The sequence below is a fragment of the Sycon ciliatum genome, chromosome 11 (genome assembly GCF_964019385.1).
Source record: "Sycon ciliatum chromosome 11, ocSycCili1.1, whole genome shotgun sequence".
NCBI classification, from domain to species: domain Eukaryota; kingdom Metazoa; phylum Porifera; class Calcarea; order Leucosolenida; family Sycettidae; genus Sycon; species Sycon ciliatum.
In genome coordinates, this window is record NC_088653.1 from 20450534 (window position 1) to 20467396 (window position 16863).

The 16863-nt window shown below is 48.4% G+C and overlaps 1 protein-coding gene and 1 long non-coding RNA gene across 3 annotated transcripts in view; both read left to right on the plus strand.

Annotated features, from left to right (window-relative positions):
* Positions 1-16372, plus strand: part of LOC135827621 (AF4/FMR2 family member lilli-like) — a 38757-nt gene extending 22385 nt beyond the window's left edge. For both annotated transcript variants that reach the window (XM_065340087.1, XM_065340088.1), the window contains 12 exons: positions 48-421; positions 1556-1747; positions 3214-3331; positions 5034-5164; positions 5296-5371; positions 6030-6116; positions 7036-7099; positions 7503-7577; positions 8952-9002; positions 9780-10137; positions 11187-11336; positions 14768-16372. In XM_065340087.1, the coding sequence (XP_065196159.1) occupies positions 48-421; positions 1556-1747; positions 3214-3331; positions 5034-5164; positions 5296-5371; positions 6030-6116; positions 7036-7099; positions 7503-7577; positions 8952-9002; positions 9780-10137; positions 11187-11336; positions 14768-15585 (2494 nt within the window). In that variant the 3' untranslated portion in view covers positions 15586-16372. The remainder of the gene's footprint in view (positions 1-47; positions 422-1555; positions 1748-3213; positions 3332-5033; positions 5165-5295; positions 5372-6029; positions 6117-7035; positions 7100-7502; positions 7578-8951; positions 9003-9779; positions 10138-11186; positions 11337-14767) is intronic.
* On the plus strand, positions 11523-13745 carry LOC135827291 (uncharacterized). The gene is made up of 2 exons (XR_010555375.1): positions 11523-12083; positions 12758-13745. It is a non-coding gene; the product is annotated as an uncharacterized LOC135827291 (long non-coding RNA).
* Positions 16373-16863: the final 491 nt, after the last annotated feature.

Sequence of the window (16863 nt, forward strand, 5' to 3'; positions counted from 1 at the left end):
TTTGTTTGTTTGTTTGTTTGTTTGTTTGGTGTGTGTTGTGCATACAGTATTGGCAATGGTGACACTGGTACTGGTAATACTAGTGCTAACAGTACATCTGTCACTGGATTACAGCAACAAGTGGCACGACTAACTGCAATGGTAGCCGTACTGCAGGGTAGTCAAGACCTCAACGAGGCACGTACCCATAGCAACACAGCTCCCATGGCAACCACCACTTCAGCCACAGGAGCGATGGGTAGCAGTCGGACCACTGCTTCAGCCACAGGAGCGTTGGGTAGCAGTCGGAGCTTGGACAGGAGTGCTTCTTTTACTTCACGCCGTGCATCACGAAGTGTCGAGTCCATCGCTAAACGCAGCAACGGAAGTCTACGCTATTCCCCGGGAAGTTTAACGCATGTACATACCATTGGACGTAGTGGTGAGTAGGAAGAATATTTCAGTGGTGTTTGTGCATGTGTGGCCTGGCCGTTCCAGGGAATTTGGTTGGTGCATGTGTGTGTGTGTGGGGGGGGGGGGGGGTGGGGGGTGGGGCGATGGGTACACATTCAAGTGCAGTTGCTTCATCCCGTGGAGAACCTGGTGAAATCCAGCAACTTTAGTAAAAGTCCATGAACTATAACACAGTAGCGATAGCACAATCAATAGCACAATCAATAGCATAATCAATAGCATAATCTGCTTGAGGGTACACGAGCATGTTTAGTAGTATGTTGTAATGAAACAGTGTAAGTTGCAATGCAAACCCAGAATTTGCAACCCACTTATCTGTGTGACAGTATTGATTGACACAGTGGCATGGACGTCAGAGCCTGACACTCCAACAATATCCGATACTGGCATGGACGTCAGGGCCTGACACTCCAACAACATCCGATCTCATCCATTAATAGACTCGGATGGGCAGCCAAGGATGGTCTCATTGGAAAGAAAAAACGTCATCGCACGAGCTGATTGTCCAGTAACTGGTGGTGTTAGTGGACAGTATAGCGTATCTTGTAGCCCCTTGGTCTTTTTTCCCCATGAAATCATCCATGGCATCCGAATCAACCGTTTACAGGACCACCTTTTTGATTGGTCCGGTAGCTTCAGTGCCTTTCATACAGTTTGTGTATGATATGGCGGGTATACATGTCACATGACCTCTCAGCAGTAAACATGTGTTGATGGCTAAACTGTTGGTTCGGTGATAACCCGACCAACCAGACCGGTTCCGGCGGGCCTGGTTTATATGTACAGTTTAAAATGTACAGTGTTTGCTGGCAGACCGTTGACCTGCTTCTGTTTCTCACTGATAGTGTGTTCATGTTCTGTTTCGCGCTCTAGCGTAATATTGGATGCAGTGTGTGTGTGCTGATCGATGTATGAAATAACTTGTGTGTGTATGTGTGTGTGTGTGTGTTTATGTGTGTGTGTGCATGCTTGCGTGTGTGTGTATGTGCGCGTGTGTGCGCGTGTGTGTGTGTGTGTGTGTGTGTGTGTGTGTGTGTGTGTGTGTGTGCATGCGTGTGTGCATGTGTGTGCATGCTAATGTTGAATTTCTACATTTTGATAGTGGTACCAGCTCTGCATCTCACACCCAAGTTGTTAGAAGCACAGTCGTCCATCAGTGTGTTGCGGAGAGATCTGGACACTGTCACCAAGCTACAGCTCAAACTACAGAAAGAGCAAGCGATGTGGATCGAGGCAGTCAGAAACAAACTGACATTAGCCATTAACACCGCCCTGGCTACAAGACAAATAGCTGGTGAGTATATGATGGGAGAGCAAGAAACACCTCTGAGCACATGCCTCTGAGCGCACACCTCTGAGCGCACACCTCTGAGCGGACACCCCTGAGCGCACGTCCCTGAGCGCACACCCCTGAGCGTACACCCCTGAGCGCGCACCCCTGAGCGCGCACCCCTGAGCGCGCACCCCTGAGCGCGCACCCCTGAGCGCGCACCCCTGAGCGCGCACCCCTGAGCGCACACCAGTGAGCGCACACCAGTGAGCGCACACCAGTTAGCGCACGCCCGTGAGCGCACACCCGTGAGCGCACACCCCTGGGCGCACACCCCTGAGCGCACACCCCTGAGCGCACACCCCTGAGCGCACACCCCTGGGCGCACACCCCTGGGCGCACACCCCTGAGCGCACACCCCTGAGCGCACACCCCTGAGCGCACACCCCTGAGCGCACACCAGTGAGCGCACACCCCTGAGCGCACACCCCTGGGCGCACACCCCTGGGCGCACACCCCTGAGCGCACACCCCTGAGCGCACACCCGTGAGCGCACACCCCTGAGCGCACACCCCTGAGCGCACACCCCTGAGCGCACACCCCTGAGCGCACACCTCTGAGCGCACACCTCTGAGCGCACACCCCTGAGCGCACACCCCTGAGCGCACACCTCTGAGCGCACACCCGTGAGCGCACACCTCTGAGCGCACACCCCTGAGCGCACACCTCTGAGCGCACACCTCTGAGCACACACCCGTGAGCAAACAACTCTGAGCACACACCCGTGAGCGCACACCTCTGAGCGCATACCAGTGAGCACACACCCGTGAACGCATACCCCTGAGCGCACACCCCTGAGCGCACACCTCTGAGCGCACAACCCTGAGCGCACACCCCTGAGCGCACACCCCTGAGCGCACACCTCTGAGCGCACACCCCTGAGCGCACACCCGTGAGCGCACACCCGTGAGCGCACACCTCTGAGCGCACACCCGTGAGCGCACACCTCTGAGCACACACCCGTGAGCGCACACCCGTGAGCGCACACCCGTGAGCGCACACCCGTGAGCGCACACCCGTGAGCGCACACCCGTGAGCGCACACCCGTGAGCGCACACCCGTGAGCGCACACCCCTGAGCGGACACCCTTGAGCGGACACACCCCTGAGCGCACGCCTCTGAGCGCACGCCTTTGAGCGCACGCCTCTGAGCGCACGCCCCTGAGCGCACACCTCTGAGCACACACCTCTGAGTGCACACCTCTTAGCGCACGCCTCTGAGCGCACTCCTCTGAGGCGTGGCAGTACCCATTGGCCCCAATGGTCTGGATGAGGCACCAGTGGTAAGAACATGGATAAGCGAATTTCTTTGGTGAGAATGAGTGTATGACGTAGTATTAATGTTCTGCGCATTCTGAGAATTTATAAAGTATAGGAAGTTTGCTAATGGGCAATTTGTGCTGTCATTGCTTTGTGTGCACGGTGTACCAGAGTGCGATCTTCCCGAGAATGTGAAGAAGCGATCCGAGCAAGTACAGCGCCGTCATGATCTAACTAGCAGGACTTCTGATTACCAGTCTCAGTGTGACGCGGTCACACAGGATATACGGTAAGTATGGTGCTACTGTACAGGGGCGTAGCTGGTCCTCCTTTCAGGGGGATGTACAGCCGCATACATGCATGAGTATGTGTAGGACGGCTGGTGCATGTCATTCATGGTCAATAGGTGCATGCTGAACCTAGGTCGAAATTTCCAGTGGGTGCATGTGCCCCCGTGCCCCATGTGGGCTACACGCCTGCGGATCATGTACTACGTGTACAGTAGTAAAGTGGACATGCACTCTATCACATGTGTACATGTACTAGCACACATTACAGTAAAACCTGTAACTAAAGACCACCGTGACTAGCAACCAGCCTGGTACTACAGTAAAACCTGTAACTAAAGACCACCGTGACTAGCAACCAGCCTGGTACTACAGTAAAACCTGTAACTAAAGACCACCGTGACTAGCGACCAGCCTGGTACTACAGTAAAACCTGTAACTAAAGACCACCGTGACTAGCGACCAGCCTGCTACTACAGTAAAACCTGTAACTAAAGACCACCATGACTAGCGACCAGCCTGCTACTACAGTAAAACCTGTAACTAAAGACCACCATGACTAGCGACCAGCCTGCTACTACAGTAAAACCTGTAACTAAAGACCACCATGACTAGCGACCAGCCTGGTACTACAGTAAAACCTGTAACTAAAGACCACCATGACTAGCGACCAGCCTGGTACTACAGTAAAACCTGTAACTAAAGACCACCGTGACTAGCGACCAGCCTGGTACTACAGTAAAACCTGTAACTAAAGACCACCATGACTAGCGACCAGCCTGGTACTACAGTAAAACCTGTAACTAAAGACCACCGTGACTAGCGACCAGCCTGGTACTACAGTAAAACCTGTAACTAAAGACCACCATGACTAGCGACCAGCCTGGTACTACAGTAAAACCTGTAACTAAAGACCACCGTGACTAGCGACCAGCCTGGTACTACAGTAAAACCTGTAACTAAAGACCACCGTGACTAGCAACCAGCCTGGTACTGCAGACCACTTCGCCAGGCACCGACGGTCTCACATTCATCTAGCTGTGCGGTGCAAACCTCTCACTAAGGACCACCTTCGACTAAAGATCGCTTTTTTCTGGCCTCAAGGGGAGGTCGTTATTCACAGGTTTTCCTGTATCTCAAGAAGTGTGTCCCAGCATGATCGTGCTGGTCGTGTTTGCAAACTGCTCAGCAAAGTATGTGCAGATGGGCACTGATACAGTCATGCTCCTGCTTGTGTGTCCATGCGTGTCCGTGCGTGTCCGTGTGTGTCCGTGTGTGTCCGTGTGTGTCCATGTGTCTACATGACTGTTATTATAATTATGTTTGTTTGCGCGGGTGTGTGTGTGTGTGTGTGTGTGTGTGTGTGTGTGTATCTGGGTTGTGTGTGTACATTTGGGTTGTGTGTGTGTGTGTGTGCACGTGCACGGGTGGATGCATGGTGTGTGTGAGTGTGTGTGTATGTGTGTGCGTGCATGCGCGTCCACTGGTACATGTGTGTGTGTGTGTGTGTGTGTGTGTGTGTGCACGTGCACGGGTGGATGCATGGTGTGTGTGTGTGTGTGTGTGTGTGTGTGTGTGAGTGTGTGTGCGTGCATGCGTGTCCACTGGTACATGTGTGTGTGTGTGTGTGTGTGTGTGTGTGTGTGTGTGTTTGTGTGTGTATGTGCATGTGCGTGCCCACACGTGTCATTTGCATGTTTGCAGTGAGCTCTGTGCCATGGTAGAGAGTATGAGAGTTGATGTCACCGAGCACCACTGCCAGGTTGATGCTGTGGAAGTGGACGCCATCGGTGTGGCTTTGGCAAATGCTACACAAAAGATGACAACTCTAAAAGGTACAATGATGATTCTGCTGTTATTCTTCTGTTGATGAAGAGACTCGTATTATTGATATGGCTGTTGTTGCTGAAGAGAATTGTATTATTGATATGGCTGCTGTTGCTGTGGCTGTTGTTATGTTTTGCAGATGATGTCAGTACTGTCGTTGATGATTTGAAGCCGATAATGCAGTCTGAACTGGAAGTTATTGTTTCTGAAGAGAAGTAAGTCATTCAATTCCTGATTTCCTGTATCGTGGGCACTGCAAGTTGTGATGTACATGTATGCCACTGTTATCCAGTTCCTTTTCTTTTGTGTCGACTGCCAGTTAGGATGTTTGTGACTGTTTTCAGCTCCCGAATTGTGTAAGTTGTGATGTACCGGTATGCCATTTTTAATCAGCTACCATAATTGTGTTTACTACCAGTTGTGATGTGCAGTAAAACCTGGTGTAAGCGACCTCTGGGTTTAGCGACCACCTGCTCTTACCGACCGTTTTTCCATGCACCGACAGTTCTACACAGACACTGTGGGACCTGGTTCTAAAGACCAACTGGCTTTAACGACCGCTTTTGCTTGCACCGTGGGGTGGTCGCTTAAACCAGGTTTTACTGTCTGTTACTTTACTCAGCTTCCTCATTGTGTTTGTTTTCGGTGGCAGACTACACTTGACACTCAGCTTGACACCCAGCACTCGTTCAAGCATGCGGTATGCACCACATGTATTGGAAGTACTAGTGTCTGGACTCCTCAGCAGATGTGCTCTTAGCCTAGGATGATGTATGGTGTATGGCTGTTAGCGTGCTGGTGTTTGCGTGTAACATGTTTTGTTTACGTGTTCCCATCTCTTTCTTACGCTATGCATTGCGGCGGCATCGCTAGGTTTATCAGCACATGGCCTGTATCGGTTTTGGACGAGTACCTTGAAGACTGTCAGAACCTACAAAAAACTGTTGCAGCACTCAAACAGTAAGTTCTATTGTTGCCTTGTTTGCTGTCGGTATGTGTCCAGGCATGTATTTACTGTCATGTTTTGGCATACTGAGTAGCAGTTTTTGCTATGTAAAATCTCATTTGTGGCGTCAGCTACAAAAAGGCATGGATAGCCTGTACATGTATGTATGGCAGTTTTCTGCGTGTCACTGTGATTTTTGAGTAGCAGTAGATCGATTTGGCGTAGCAAACTGCGATGCGATACCGGATATATTCATCCCTGGTGTCGCACTATGAGCCTCGTACTGACTTAGTCTGTCACGAACATCAGCCGTGATCATTTCTGTGCCCCTTTTGACACGAAACTGCTCCCCTTGCTCCCCTTTGTGTGCATGATTCTGTTTCTGGCTGTCCTACAGCCCACGGTGAGCTCCCCTTGCTCCTCTCTATATGCATCACGACTGACGTTCATGGCATACTTATACCTCGAACACCAGCGGTTTCTCCTTTTCAATCCCCCCCCCCCTCACACACACACACACACACACACACACACACACACACACACACACACACACACACACACACACACACACACACACACACACACACACACACACACACACACACACACCTCTGTCTATGTGTTGATCAGCATTACCGTATTTGCCGGAGTGTAATCATACTTCGGCAAATACGTTATGCTTTGGTGGCAGAGTTGAATACCGGAATGCTGATTTCAAAACTGGAATTGTCTCTATGTAACTGTGTGTGTTTGAGTTAGGAAGATAAAATGTTCACATCCGCGTTACCATCGGCTATACAATCGTTGTTGAGAAACACAACCAGCTTTGGATATCTGTGTGGTAGCGTTTAAGTTATGGAATGTATAACCCAGGTCTCTCTGATTCCAATTTATATTTTTCTCAATTGTTTCTGCACATTGCTCCTGCAGGCATAGCAATCGAACGCTCTCGCCGCGTCCTGTTGTCATCTCTGCCAGTTCTGATGACGTCCGGGTAATCTGCGATAATGATTATAATACATGTGTGTGTGTGTGCGTGTGTGTGTGTGTGTGTGTGTGTGTGTGTGTGTGTGTGTGTGTGTGTGTGTGCGTGTGTGTGTGTGTGTGCGTGTGTGTGTGTGGTCAATTCATCAGCCTTGCAAGCTGGTGAATGGTGTAATCCCAGCACAAGTTGCTATGTCCAACATAGCTGTTCGCTATCATCGCTTCCACGATGGGCAGGTCTGAGGTCTGAGGTCTGAGGTGTGTGTGTGTGTGTGTGTGTGTGTGTGTGTGTGTGCGTGCGTGCATGTGCGTGCGTGCGTGTTTGTATAATATGTAAGCATGGCAAGCACAATGTGTACTGTGCACTGTGTACATGGCTGGTTCTGGTTATGCGGCTCTGTTCTCTATTGCAGGGCAGTCACAATGAGTTGATGGACAGTATACAAGCTGTGGTACCTAATCATGATGAACGACTGATGTCCACTGAGGTATGTCCTGCAATAAAACCTCTTGTACACAATAATTGTGCATGTCATCAAACAAACTTAAAACTTATGTATAGGAAAGAGAACTATTTATTTGGTATTTGGTAAAAAAGCTAATAAAACATTACCATATTGGCAAAGAACGGCAGCTACTTACAAAGACCCTTCTCCCGAGGTATGTGCTGCTAGCCAGGCAATCGTCGAACTAACTAGACACGGATCGCGCACACAGTGCCCGAAATGTTGTGCATTTCAACCCTGGGTTTGGAAATTCTACTGTTATGTAGCGGACATTGAAATCCGTTGGGAAGTCAAGCGGCCACGGGGCGCTGGCCTTGCAGCCGCGAGCACTGCTGGTCCATTTTCACAGTGTGTATGTGAACTGAAGTGCATGTACGCGCTAAGAGCAGTAACGGCGCCGTCCCTGGTCATCCCATCGGATTTCCATGTCCACGACAGTACGAGATGTGTTACCTATGCAATACACAATAGTGCTTACAACCTTGACCTTCTGAACTCAGACCCGCGCCAGACCTTTTATGCCTTGTGTGTGCGTACATGTGAGAGAATGAAGCATCCAAATGCCTATGAAGGCTGGAACTGTCAGCCTGGGAACGAAACACACTTTGTTCACTCCCCATAGTGGATTGTTTCTAAGAAAGCGATGTAGTTGAAAACAGGGGCGTCTCGCACGTTACAACCAGTACTACCAGGGTCGTATCACTATTCGTCCGGGATGATCCGCCCTATTCGTCCAGGATGATCCGCCCTATTCGTCCAGGATGATCCGCCCTATTCGTCCAGGATGATCCGCCCTATTCGTCCAGGATGATCTGCCCTATTCATCCAGGATGATCCGCCCAATTCGTCCGGGATGTTCCGCCCTATTCGTCCAGGATGATCCGCCCTATTCGTCCAGGATGATCCGCCCTATTCGTCCAGGATGATCCGCCCTACTCGTCCAGGATGATCCGCCCTATTCGTCCAAAAAGAGCAATATCAAAGCTCTAAAACTGTTGGCCCAAAAATCTTAATATTTTCCCCGGGGGACACCCCCCCCCCCCCCCCCCCGCACCCCATCATACCACTACCAACTGCCCTGTGATGTCCCTGGAAGGATTACATGTATTGTTTTATTTGCCCTCTCTCCAATCTATAATATGTATATGCGTTTTGATACAAACAATAAGAGGACAGAGAAAGTGTTTTAACTCCGAGTTTCACGCACTAAGCGAGTTTTCTGATGATCGCTTAGTGCGTGAAACTCGGAGTCAAAACATTTTCTCTGTCCTCTTATTGTTTGAACCAGCTCTGCCTCTCGGTATTGAGCACTCACTTGGACAGCCTGGAACCTCTCTGTTTTGCGTTTTGATACAGTTGGCTCAGCAAGCATACCAGAAGAGAAAACTCTTGTCAAAATCTCACAAGGTAAATCCATGCAGTCAAATGTCAAGCTCATATATTTTCAGTGTTCATCTTGGTGTGCGTGTACGTGCGTGTACGTGCGTGTGTGTGTATGTGTGTGTGTGTGTGTGTGTATGTGTGTGTGTGTGTGTGTGTGTGTGTGTGTGTGTGTGCGCGCGTGTGCGTGTGTGGCTAAAAATAGTGGCGGTCAATTCATCAGCTTTGCAATCTGTTGAATGGTGTAATCCCAGCACAAGTTGCTATGTCTAACATAGCTGTTCGCTATTATCGCTTCCGCGATGGGCATGTCTGAGGTCTGAGGTCTGAGGTGTGCGTGTGCGTGTGTGTGTGTGTGTGTGTGTGTGTGTGTGTGTGTGTGTGTGGTGTGTGTGTGTGTGTGTGTGTGTGTGTGTGGTGTGCGTGTGTGTGTGTGCGCCCACGCACGCGCGCGCGTGTGTGTGGGTGTGGTGTGTACACTATACATACCTTATGTGCTGAGTTATTCAAAACACCATGTGAAGAACATACCCTTGTAATAGACAGAGATGGAGAGGAATAAGAGACATTATTCTTTGCAATTGTAGCGCAGTATTATAATGGTTACTGATACGCAATTATCGCAATAATTATCATAACATCTATCACTCTTACAATGATGATTAAGTAGGTGTGCGTACTTAGCAAGGGCATTTCCCTCAGTCACCATATGCCTATTTTTAACCTTCTTTCTTTTCTTCTCCACTTTCCCTCGTGTTCATCTCGCTCTCGGGTGGGTATGGCGTTCTCGTTCGGTTTGCTCAGGTGAAGACGTTTGAATCCGCTCTGGCGGACGCACGCAATCACCTGAAGTCTACGGAGAATGACATAGAAACTGAGAAGCGTCGTCGCCAGGCACTCTACACCCTCTATAAGCAAGAGAGGCAGCCAGCACCTAGACTTGCAGCACCTGCAGCCACAGTTACTATGACTGCTGCTGCTGGTGGTGCTGTCCCTGGCAATCACCACCAGCAACACACTGACATGAGATTGGCCGCGCGTAAACCAACCACACAGCAGCAGCAAGCACAGATGATGAGAGTACAACTTGCAGCACAGGCCAGCAGTGGTGGTAGTAACACGACGAGTGCTAGTGAAGACATGATGGATCGGCAGATCAACGGTAAGACGACGAGTATGGCATTCTCTCTCTCTCTCTCTCTCTCTCTCTCTCTCTCTCTCTCTCTCTCTCTCTCTCTCTCTCTCTCTCTCTCTCTCTCTCTCTCTCTCTCTCTCTCTCTCTCTCTCTCTCTCTCTCTCTCTCTCTCTCTCTCTCTCTCTCTCTCTCTCTCTCTCTCTCTCTCTCTCTCTCTCTCTCTCTCTCTCTCTCTCACACACACACACACATACACACATGCGCACACTTACACACACACACGCAAGCACGCACGCACGAACACGCGTGATGGCAAGGTACTTGATGGACACCACACCTGAGATGCTCAAACAAGTACTTGTAGTATAGGACAATTTGTCTGAAAATCGATGGACTACTAGTATTATGTGTGCCCCATTCCCGTACAGGGAAGCTTATTCATGATGATTCAAAAATTGAAGTTGACAGCCCCACGATAACGTGTAGACAGATTTAGAACGTCAGGAGAAAACATGATCAGTGTGACTTGCGCTCCACCCTGCATCATACCTTTGCGTGCCAAATGATCTCTGCATGCGGGTCACGAGCCAGAGCTAGTGTTGAACAGTGCATTGCATTGTATTTGATCAGGTCAGGTTCAGTTTCATTCTTACCTCAGCAGCATGGGCTAGTGTAGGATTTCAAATGTAACAGTGAAACCTTTCTAAGCTGACCGCTCAAGGGACCTCCTAAACGTCGTCTCGGTTACCAGGTGGTCTCCGTATCCAGGGTAATTTGCCTGGAATGAGCATCTCTTTGTCCTGGTTGCAGTGGTGTTCTGGGACTGTCACAGGTGGTCACCTTAGCCGAGTGGTCGCCTTTCTGGTGTAAGCGGCCTCTGGGTTTAGCAACCACCTGCTCTTAACGACCGTTTTTCCATGCACCGACAGTTCCACACAGACACTGTGGGACCTGGTTCTAAAGACCACCTGGCTTTAACGACCGCTTTTGCTTGCACCGTGGGGTGGTCGCTTAAACCAGGTTTTACTGTATCTGTGAAAACTGAGATGTTCATGCTCTTCCCTCTTACTCTCCAGGTTTTAGAATGATGGATAAGTCATCAGCTGCTGCTACTGGTGCTGGTGGAGCTGGACTACACGCCATGTCCACACAGACTGTGTTCATCCATTCGGACACATCAGTCAACAAGCTAACAGATGATTGCAGTCACCAGCCAAATAGCGCAGGTCAGTAACACAGAGTGTTCGCAGGGTGTTTGCATTACCTGCCACTTGACCATCAGTCATGGCCAAAGAAATCGAATTCAATTTTCTCTTTTGTTACTGCCTGCTTGGTGAGCAATGCTCAAAAACTCGCATTTTTTAAAGGGGCACTCCGGCTTCATTTTCGACGCCGAGTTTTCGATGCCAAGACGAAGGTAGGTGAAAGAGAAGACCCCTCGAACAAGAACGAGTCTCCAGAAGCGATCGAGTCGAGCAGGAAGACGACTTTTGAATTTCGCCGAGTGAGCGCTGATGACGTAATGAGGGATTAGCTTGCCAGTGGAAATGCATCTGCGCACATACATTTCACATACTTTTTGGCCAATTTTCAATCGAAGAGGAGGTTGTTTTCTATGTTCTCTCAACGTCGTGAGCGATCCCGTCTTCTATACCCTTCCAGGTACCCTGAAGGTCCTCCAGAGGAGAATTTATCTCCAGCGAAGCGTTGTTGATCCGCTAAATTCGTCTCGAAACATATTCACCCAGTGCAGTGCTGATAAATGTAGAATGTTGAATCTGTGATAATTGTTGACGATGGAGAGAGAGGCTGATAGCCGCTGTCGCAGGGAAAGTGAAGCTGCTGGAAGTCACGACGGGGAGCCCGTTTGTATCACCTGAACAACCAGACTTCAAAGCAGCTTGACCAAATCGGAGGGTGCCTCGTTGCTTATCGTCAATATTACACCGACATGAATTACTACAAGTACACTGGTGAGTTTTTATCTTGTTTTGTTCGTATGCTAGTACCCTGGCCTGGAGTTCTCGTTAGCAAATTCCTATTCCCTGGCGTTTTCTAAACATTCCGTGTAGTACTGAATACGTGATCAAGTATTCCGACTTGGGTAGATGTGGAATTTGGACATGTATTTTTTAAAAAAATTCTATTTTCCCAATAGAGCGTTTGTAGTGAAATGGTTGCCCAAATACAACGAAATTGATTCTGCAGTTCTACAACTTGTACTGAAATCCAGTCAAAGTAAAAATGATTCTTCATGACAGTTGGGGTCAATGAAATCTGATCCAGGCATAACGAATAGTGACGCCTGCCACCCCGAGAACGAATGCCCATTTGGTGGGGGATACCAAAGTACTCGAAAGTGGTGCGTGTTTCAATGTGGCATGGAAGTTTTATAATATGATCTCTGGTCAATGCAACATACGATAGCCATCATGAATTGCAGGCCTCGAATGCAACTCAGACCAGAATTGGCAGTTCCCTAAGTTTATAATTCCATGGCCCCAGCTGTGGTTATAGAAGTTTGTTTGCACATTATTCTTATAGTCGATAGGTTTATACTGATGGCCACAAACAACGGCAGTTCAAACTTCACTGACGTGTTCATGAGCTTAGAGATTTCCCTCCACTATTTCTGTTGTGCATACAGGTCTGTCCAATATGCATTGACGGTATTGGGTATGGTATCTGCTCTGAGAAGGGAATCGCTGGAGCCACAGTCCAATTATACAGGCTTTCAAGAAACAGAGAGGAGCCATCTTTCCAAGCTGATACCTGATGTGTACAGACGGAATTCTCACGAGATACCTTACGGACTACTTGTGGTGTGTACTTCATAGTACTCCTTCGACTACTATCTAGAATCAAGTCGACTGAAACAAGTTCGAACAACTCTGGCTTCAAACGAGCCGTCGATTAGACAAACAAAACATTCTCTCATATACTGGAGCACTCTGACAACTCACGACCTATTCCTAACGATTGCCACCGCTTATAAAATATGTAGAGTGCTGATTGGAATGTGCTCACAATCTCAACAATTCAGTGCTATAATTATTTGAACAATGTGTTAGAAATGATTCCACTTTTCCTTCCATAAATGTTGTATCCACAGTGCTCCAAAGTTTCTTTGCTCTCTAGCCGCCTGCAAATCCAACAGTGAAATTGTTAGTTCGTATTTATAATGTGGGTATGTGGGAGGGGGTTGAACATATTTTTATATAAGGGACCTGCAACTGTAATACCACAGTACAGTAGCCGGCAAATATGTAGAAAACAGAAATGCATGTTCCCATCATTGTACATGGACGGGCGCAGCAGGCCGAAGCTATCAGCCAGAACAGGATTTACAATCACTTAGAGATACTGGAGCTATTCCAGTATTCTCCGTGAGCTGTCCCATTCCACAATGGTTCATGCCACCATTATTTCTGGTAGTATCCATGTGCATAGTTCCAAGACCATCTCGGATTCTCCAGCAATTTGTGCCACGGCAAAAGACAATGCTTGACTCGGTCACTGGGGCAGTCAAACTTCCCATCACAAATGAACTTCAATTTCCCATCTGTTTCAAGTATATGTACTGCCATGACTTGACCATGCTTCATCCACAGCTGGGCGAAAATTGTGGCATCGAATTCCATAGCGCACCTTCTTGTTGCCATGCAGGAGTATGTTGAGAGAAGTGAACATATTTTTACTAAAAAGCAACAGCCACTGAAGAGGATAGCAATAGCCTTGGGTGAATTTCCTGCAGGTACACGTTGTTGGTAGGTCTACTGGTCGGTCTCCATATTGTCAAGTTCAGAAATCACCTGTACTACACATCTTGTAGAAGGGATCCTGATCGAATAATTTTCTGGTCATAAAATTCACTAAACTTGAGGGCGAGACAAATAGTCAGTACTCCCCGATTCCGTCAAGGTGCTTTGAAGTCTGGATGCACATGTGATGCTAACAAGCTCCCCGTCGTGACTTCCAGCAGCTTCACTTTCCCTGCGACAGCGGCTATCAACCTCTCTCTCCATCGTCGACAATTATCACAGATTCAACATTCTACATTTATCAGCACTGCACTGGGTGAATATGTTTCGAGACGAATTTAGCGGATCAACAACGCTTCGCTGGAGATAAATTCTCCTCTGGAGGACCTTCAGGGTACCTGGAAGGGTATAGAAGACGGGATCGCTCACGACGTTGAGAGAACATAGAAAACAACCTCCTCTTCGATTGAAAATTGGCCAAAAAGTATGTGAAATGTATGTGCGCAGATGCATTTCCACTGGCAAGCTAATCCCTCATTACGTCATCAGCGCTCGCTCGGCGAAATTCAAAAAGTCGTCTTCCTGCTCGACTCGATCGCTTCTGGAGACTCGTTCTTGTTCGAGGGGTCTTCTCTTTCACCTACCTTCGTCTTGGCATCGAAAACTCGGCGTCGAAAATGAAGCCGGAGTGCCCCTTTAAATAAAAGCTTTTCAGTACAAAAATGTTGGACTCACGTGTGTGTGTGTGTGTGTGTGTGTGTGTGTGCGCGCGCGCGCGCGCGCGCGTGTATGTGTATGTATGTGTTTGTGTGTGTGTGTGTGTATGCGCGCTTGTGTGTGTGTGTGTGTGTGCTTGTGTGTGTGTGTGAAATTGTCATGTCTGTGTTATTGTGTAGACACTGGCAACATTGCTGCAGGGAATTCATCCCACAGTGCATACCCCAGTAAGCAGCAGCAGCAGCAGAAATTTTCCCGGCAGCTGCTTGGCAGCGACCCAACGACATCATCAAATGGCTCAGCAAGTGACAACGGGTATCACACAATGAGTTCTGCGGATATAGCCGTCGGTCCAATCACAAGCCATCAGATCCCTCCCCATGGTATCAATGATCAACAACAACAGATGCACCTCCCACTGCACCATCAACACCATCAGTACCAGCATGCACAGCGACCACCACAACCAGCACATCAGCATCAACAGCAGCATCACCAGCAGCCGCAGCAGCAACATCAGCAGCAGCATCAGCAGCAACATCAGCAGCAACATCAGCCTCCGACACATCATCCCCTCCAGTCCTCAAACCATGGAAATCACGCGACTCATCTCTTGAACTCTGTATCAAGTGGTGCCACATCACAGCATCATTCCAATTCCAGCTCTCACCGCTCCACACCATCGCAAATGATGAAAAAACATCAGGTTCCACTACAGCAGCAGCAGCAGCACCTTCACCACCCCCACCACCAGCACAACTTTCAACAGCAACACTCTACAGTGATAAATACTCATCAAAAGCCAGGTGCAGCAGCTGCAGCACCAGCGCCAAGTCGACCACCACCACCGCCACCGCCTCCACAACATTCTGCTGCACAGGCTGGTGGTAGCCATCCTGACGTTCCCATGCTAAAGAGGGTAGTCACTGGATCTCGGAGAGGCCCAACACCGGCTGCTGCACTTTCGCAGTCTTCACAGTTTCAGTCTATGGTGTGACGTGAACACTTGAACCTTTCAGCCTTGCTGCTGCTAAGCACTAGTGTCTTGTAGTGGCAGCCGAGGACATTTCTCCCACTGTCCAGGATTGACAGCTTTCTTACTGAAGCCATCATGCTCTGCGGTGAGTTATCATTCCGCTGTACAACTACTGCTGCTGCCTCTTGGTTATGTTCATGAAAACGAACATGCACCCACGATCACTGTCTAGTTAAATGGACCTGTTCATAGTATTGGTTGCTGAATCTTGCTCAATCATAGACTGTCAGAATACTGGAAATGCAGCATCATGGAGCTGACTGCCGTTCATGGTAAAATATGTTTTCACTGATAAATGATTGCTGATCAATGTGAATAGAGTTTCTCCCCGCGCTTTTTTGAGTCAATATCCTCCGGTTAGTTCAATGTTACTGATAATGTTGATCACACGGTCACATGACTATTTTGTGCTTCTCTCAGATTCTGATGACTTGATATCTACTTCATTAGGTTAACACACGTCTTAGTTTCACCATGTATTTCATACACCACTTGTATGGTACAGGAGCTGATTATATGTGCATAACAAACAACCCATGTTACAATCATAGAGATGAATCGCAACCAGCGATCCAATAGACGTATAATCATGATAGTAGAAGGCTATAAACTGTGCTCTCATTAATTTTAGATATTAAAAATAATTTTATCACTTTTGTAGAGACACATTATGCACGTTTGCCATTTCCAGTGCTTTCCAGTTTCTCACGAAAGTTGTAAATCCGTGCTGTAAAGTGATTTTTTTAAAGATGTCCACAACATCACACAGATTGCTTGGGATCGGTTCCAAAGCGATCTGTGTGACATTGTGGAGAGTGGTCTGCTGGAGTGTATGCAGTATGTGAATTGCATGACGGTGGACTATGCTGAGTGGTGTGCGGCTGTGTGACATCGTAGACAGTGGTCTGTTGGAGTGTAAAATGGTATGTATATGAATTGCATGACGGTGCACTATGCTGCGTTGTATGCGGCTGTAAGGCATCGTAGACAGTGGTCTGTTGGCGTGTACTTGTATAATAATGATTATGTGTGAATTGCATGGATGACTACTACTACTACTACTACTACTACTACTACTACTACTACTACTACTACTTACTACTAGTATGCGGCAGGGTGTGTGTTGGATAGCTGTAGAGTGTGTCGTGGCCTTTGTTGTTGTGGCTGTTATCTCCTTTATGAAGTGCGGGCTCTTTTACCTGTCCCTGCAGGAAGTTTCGGAAAAAAACGCTCGAAAAC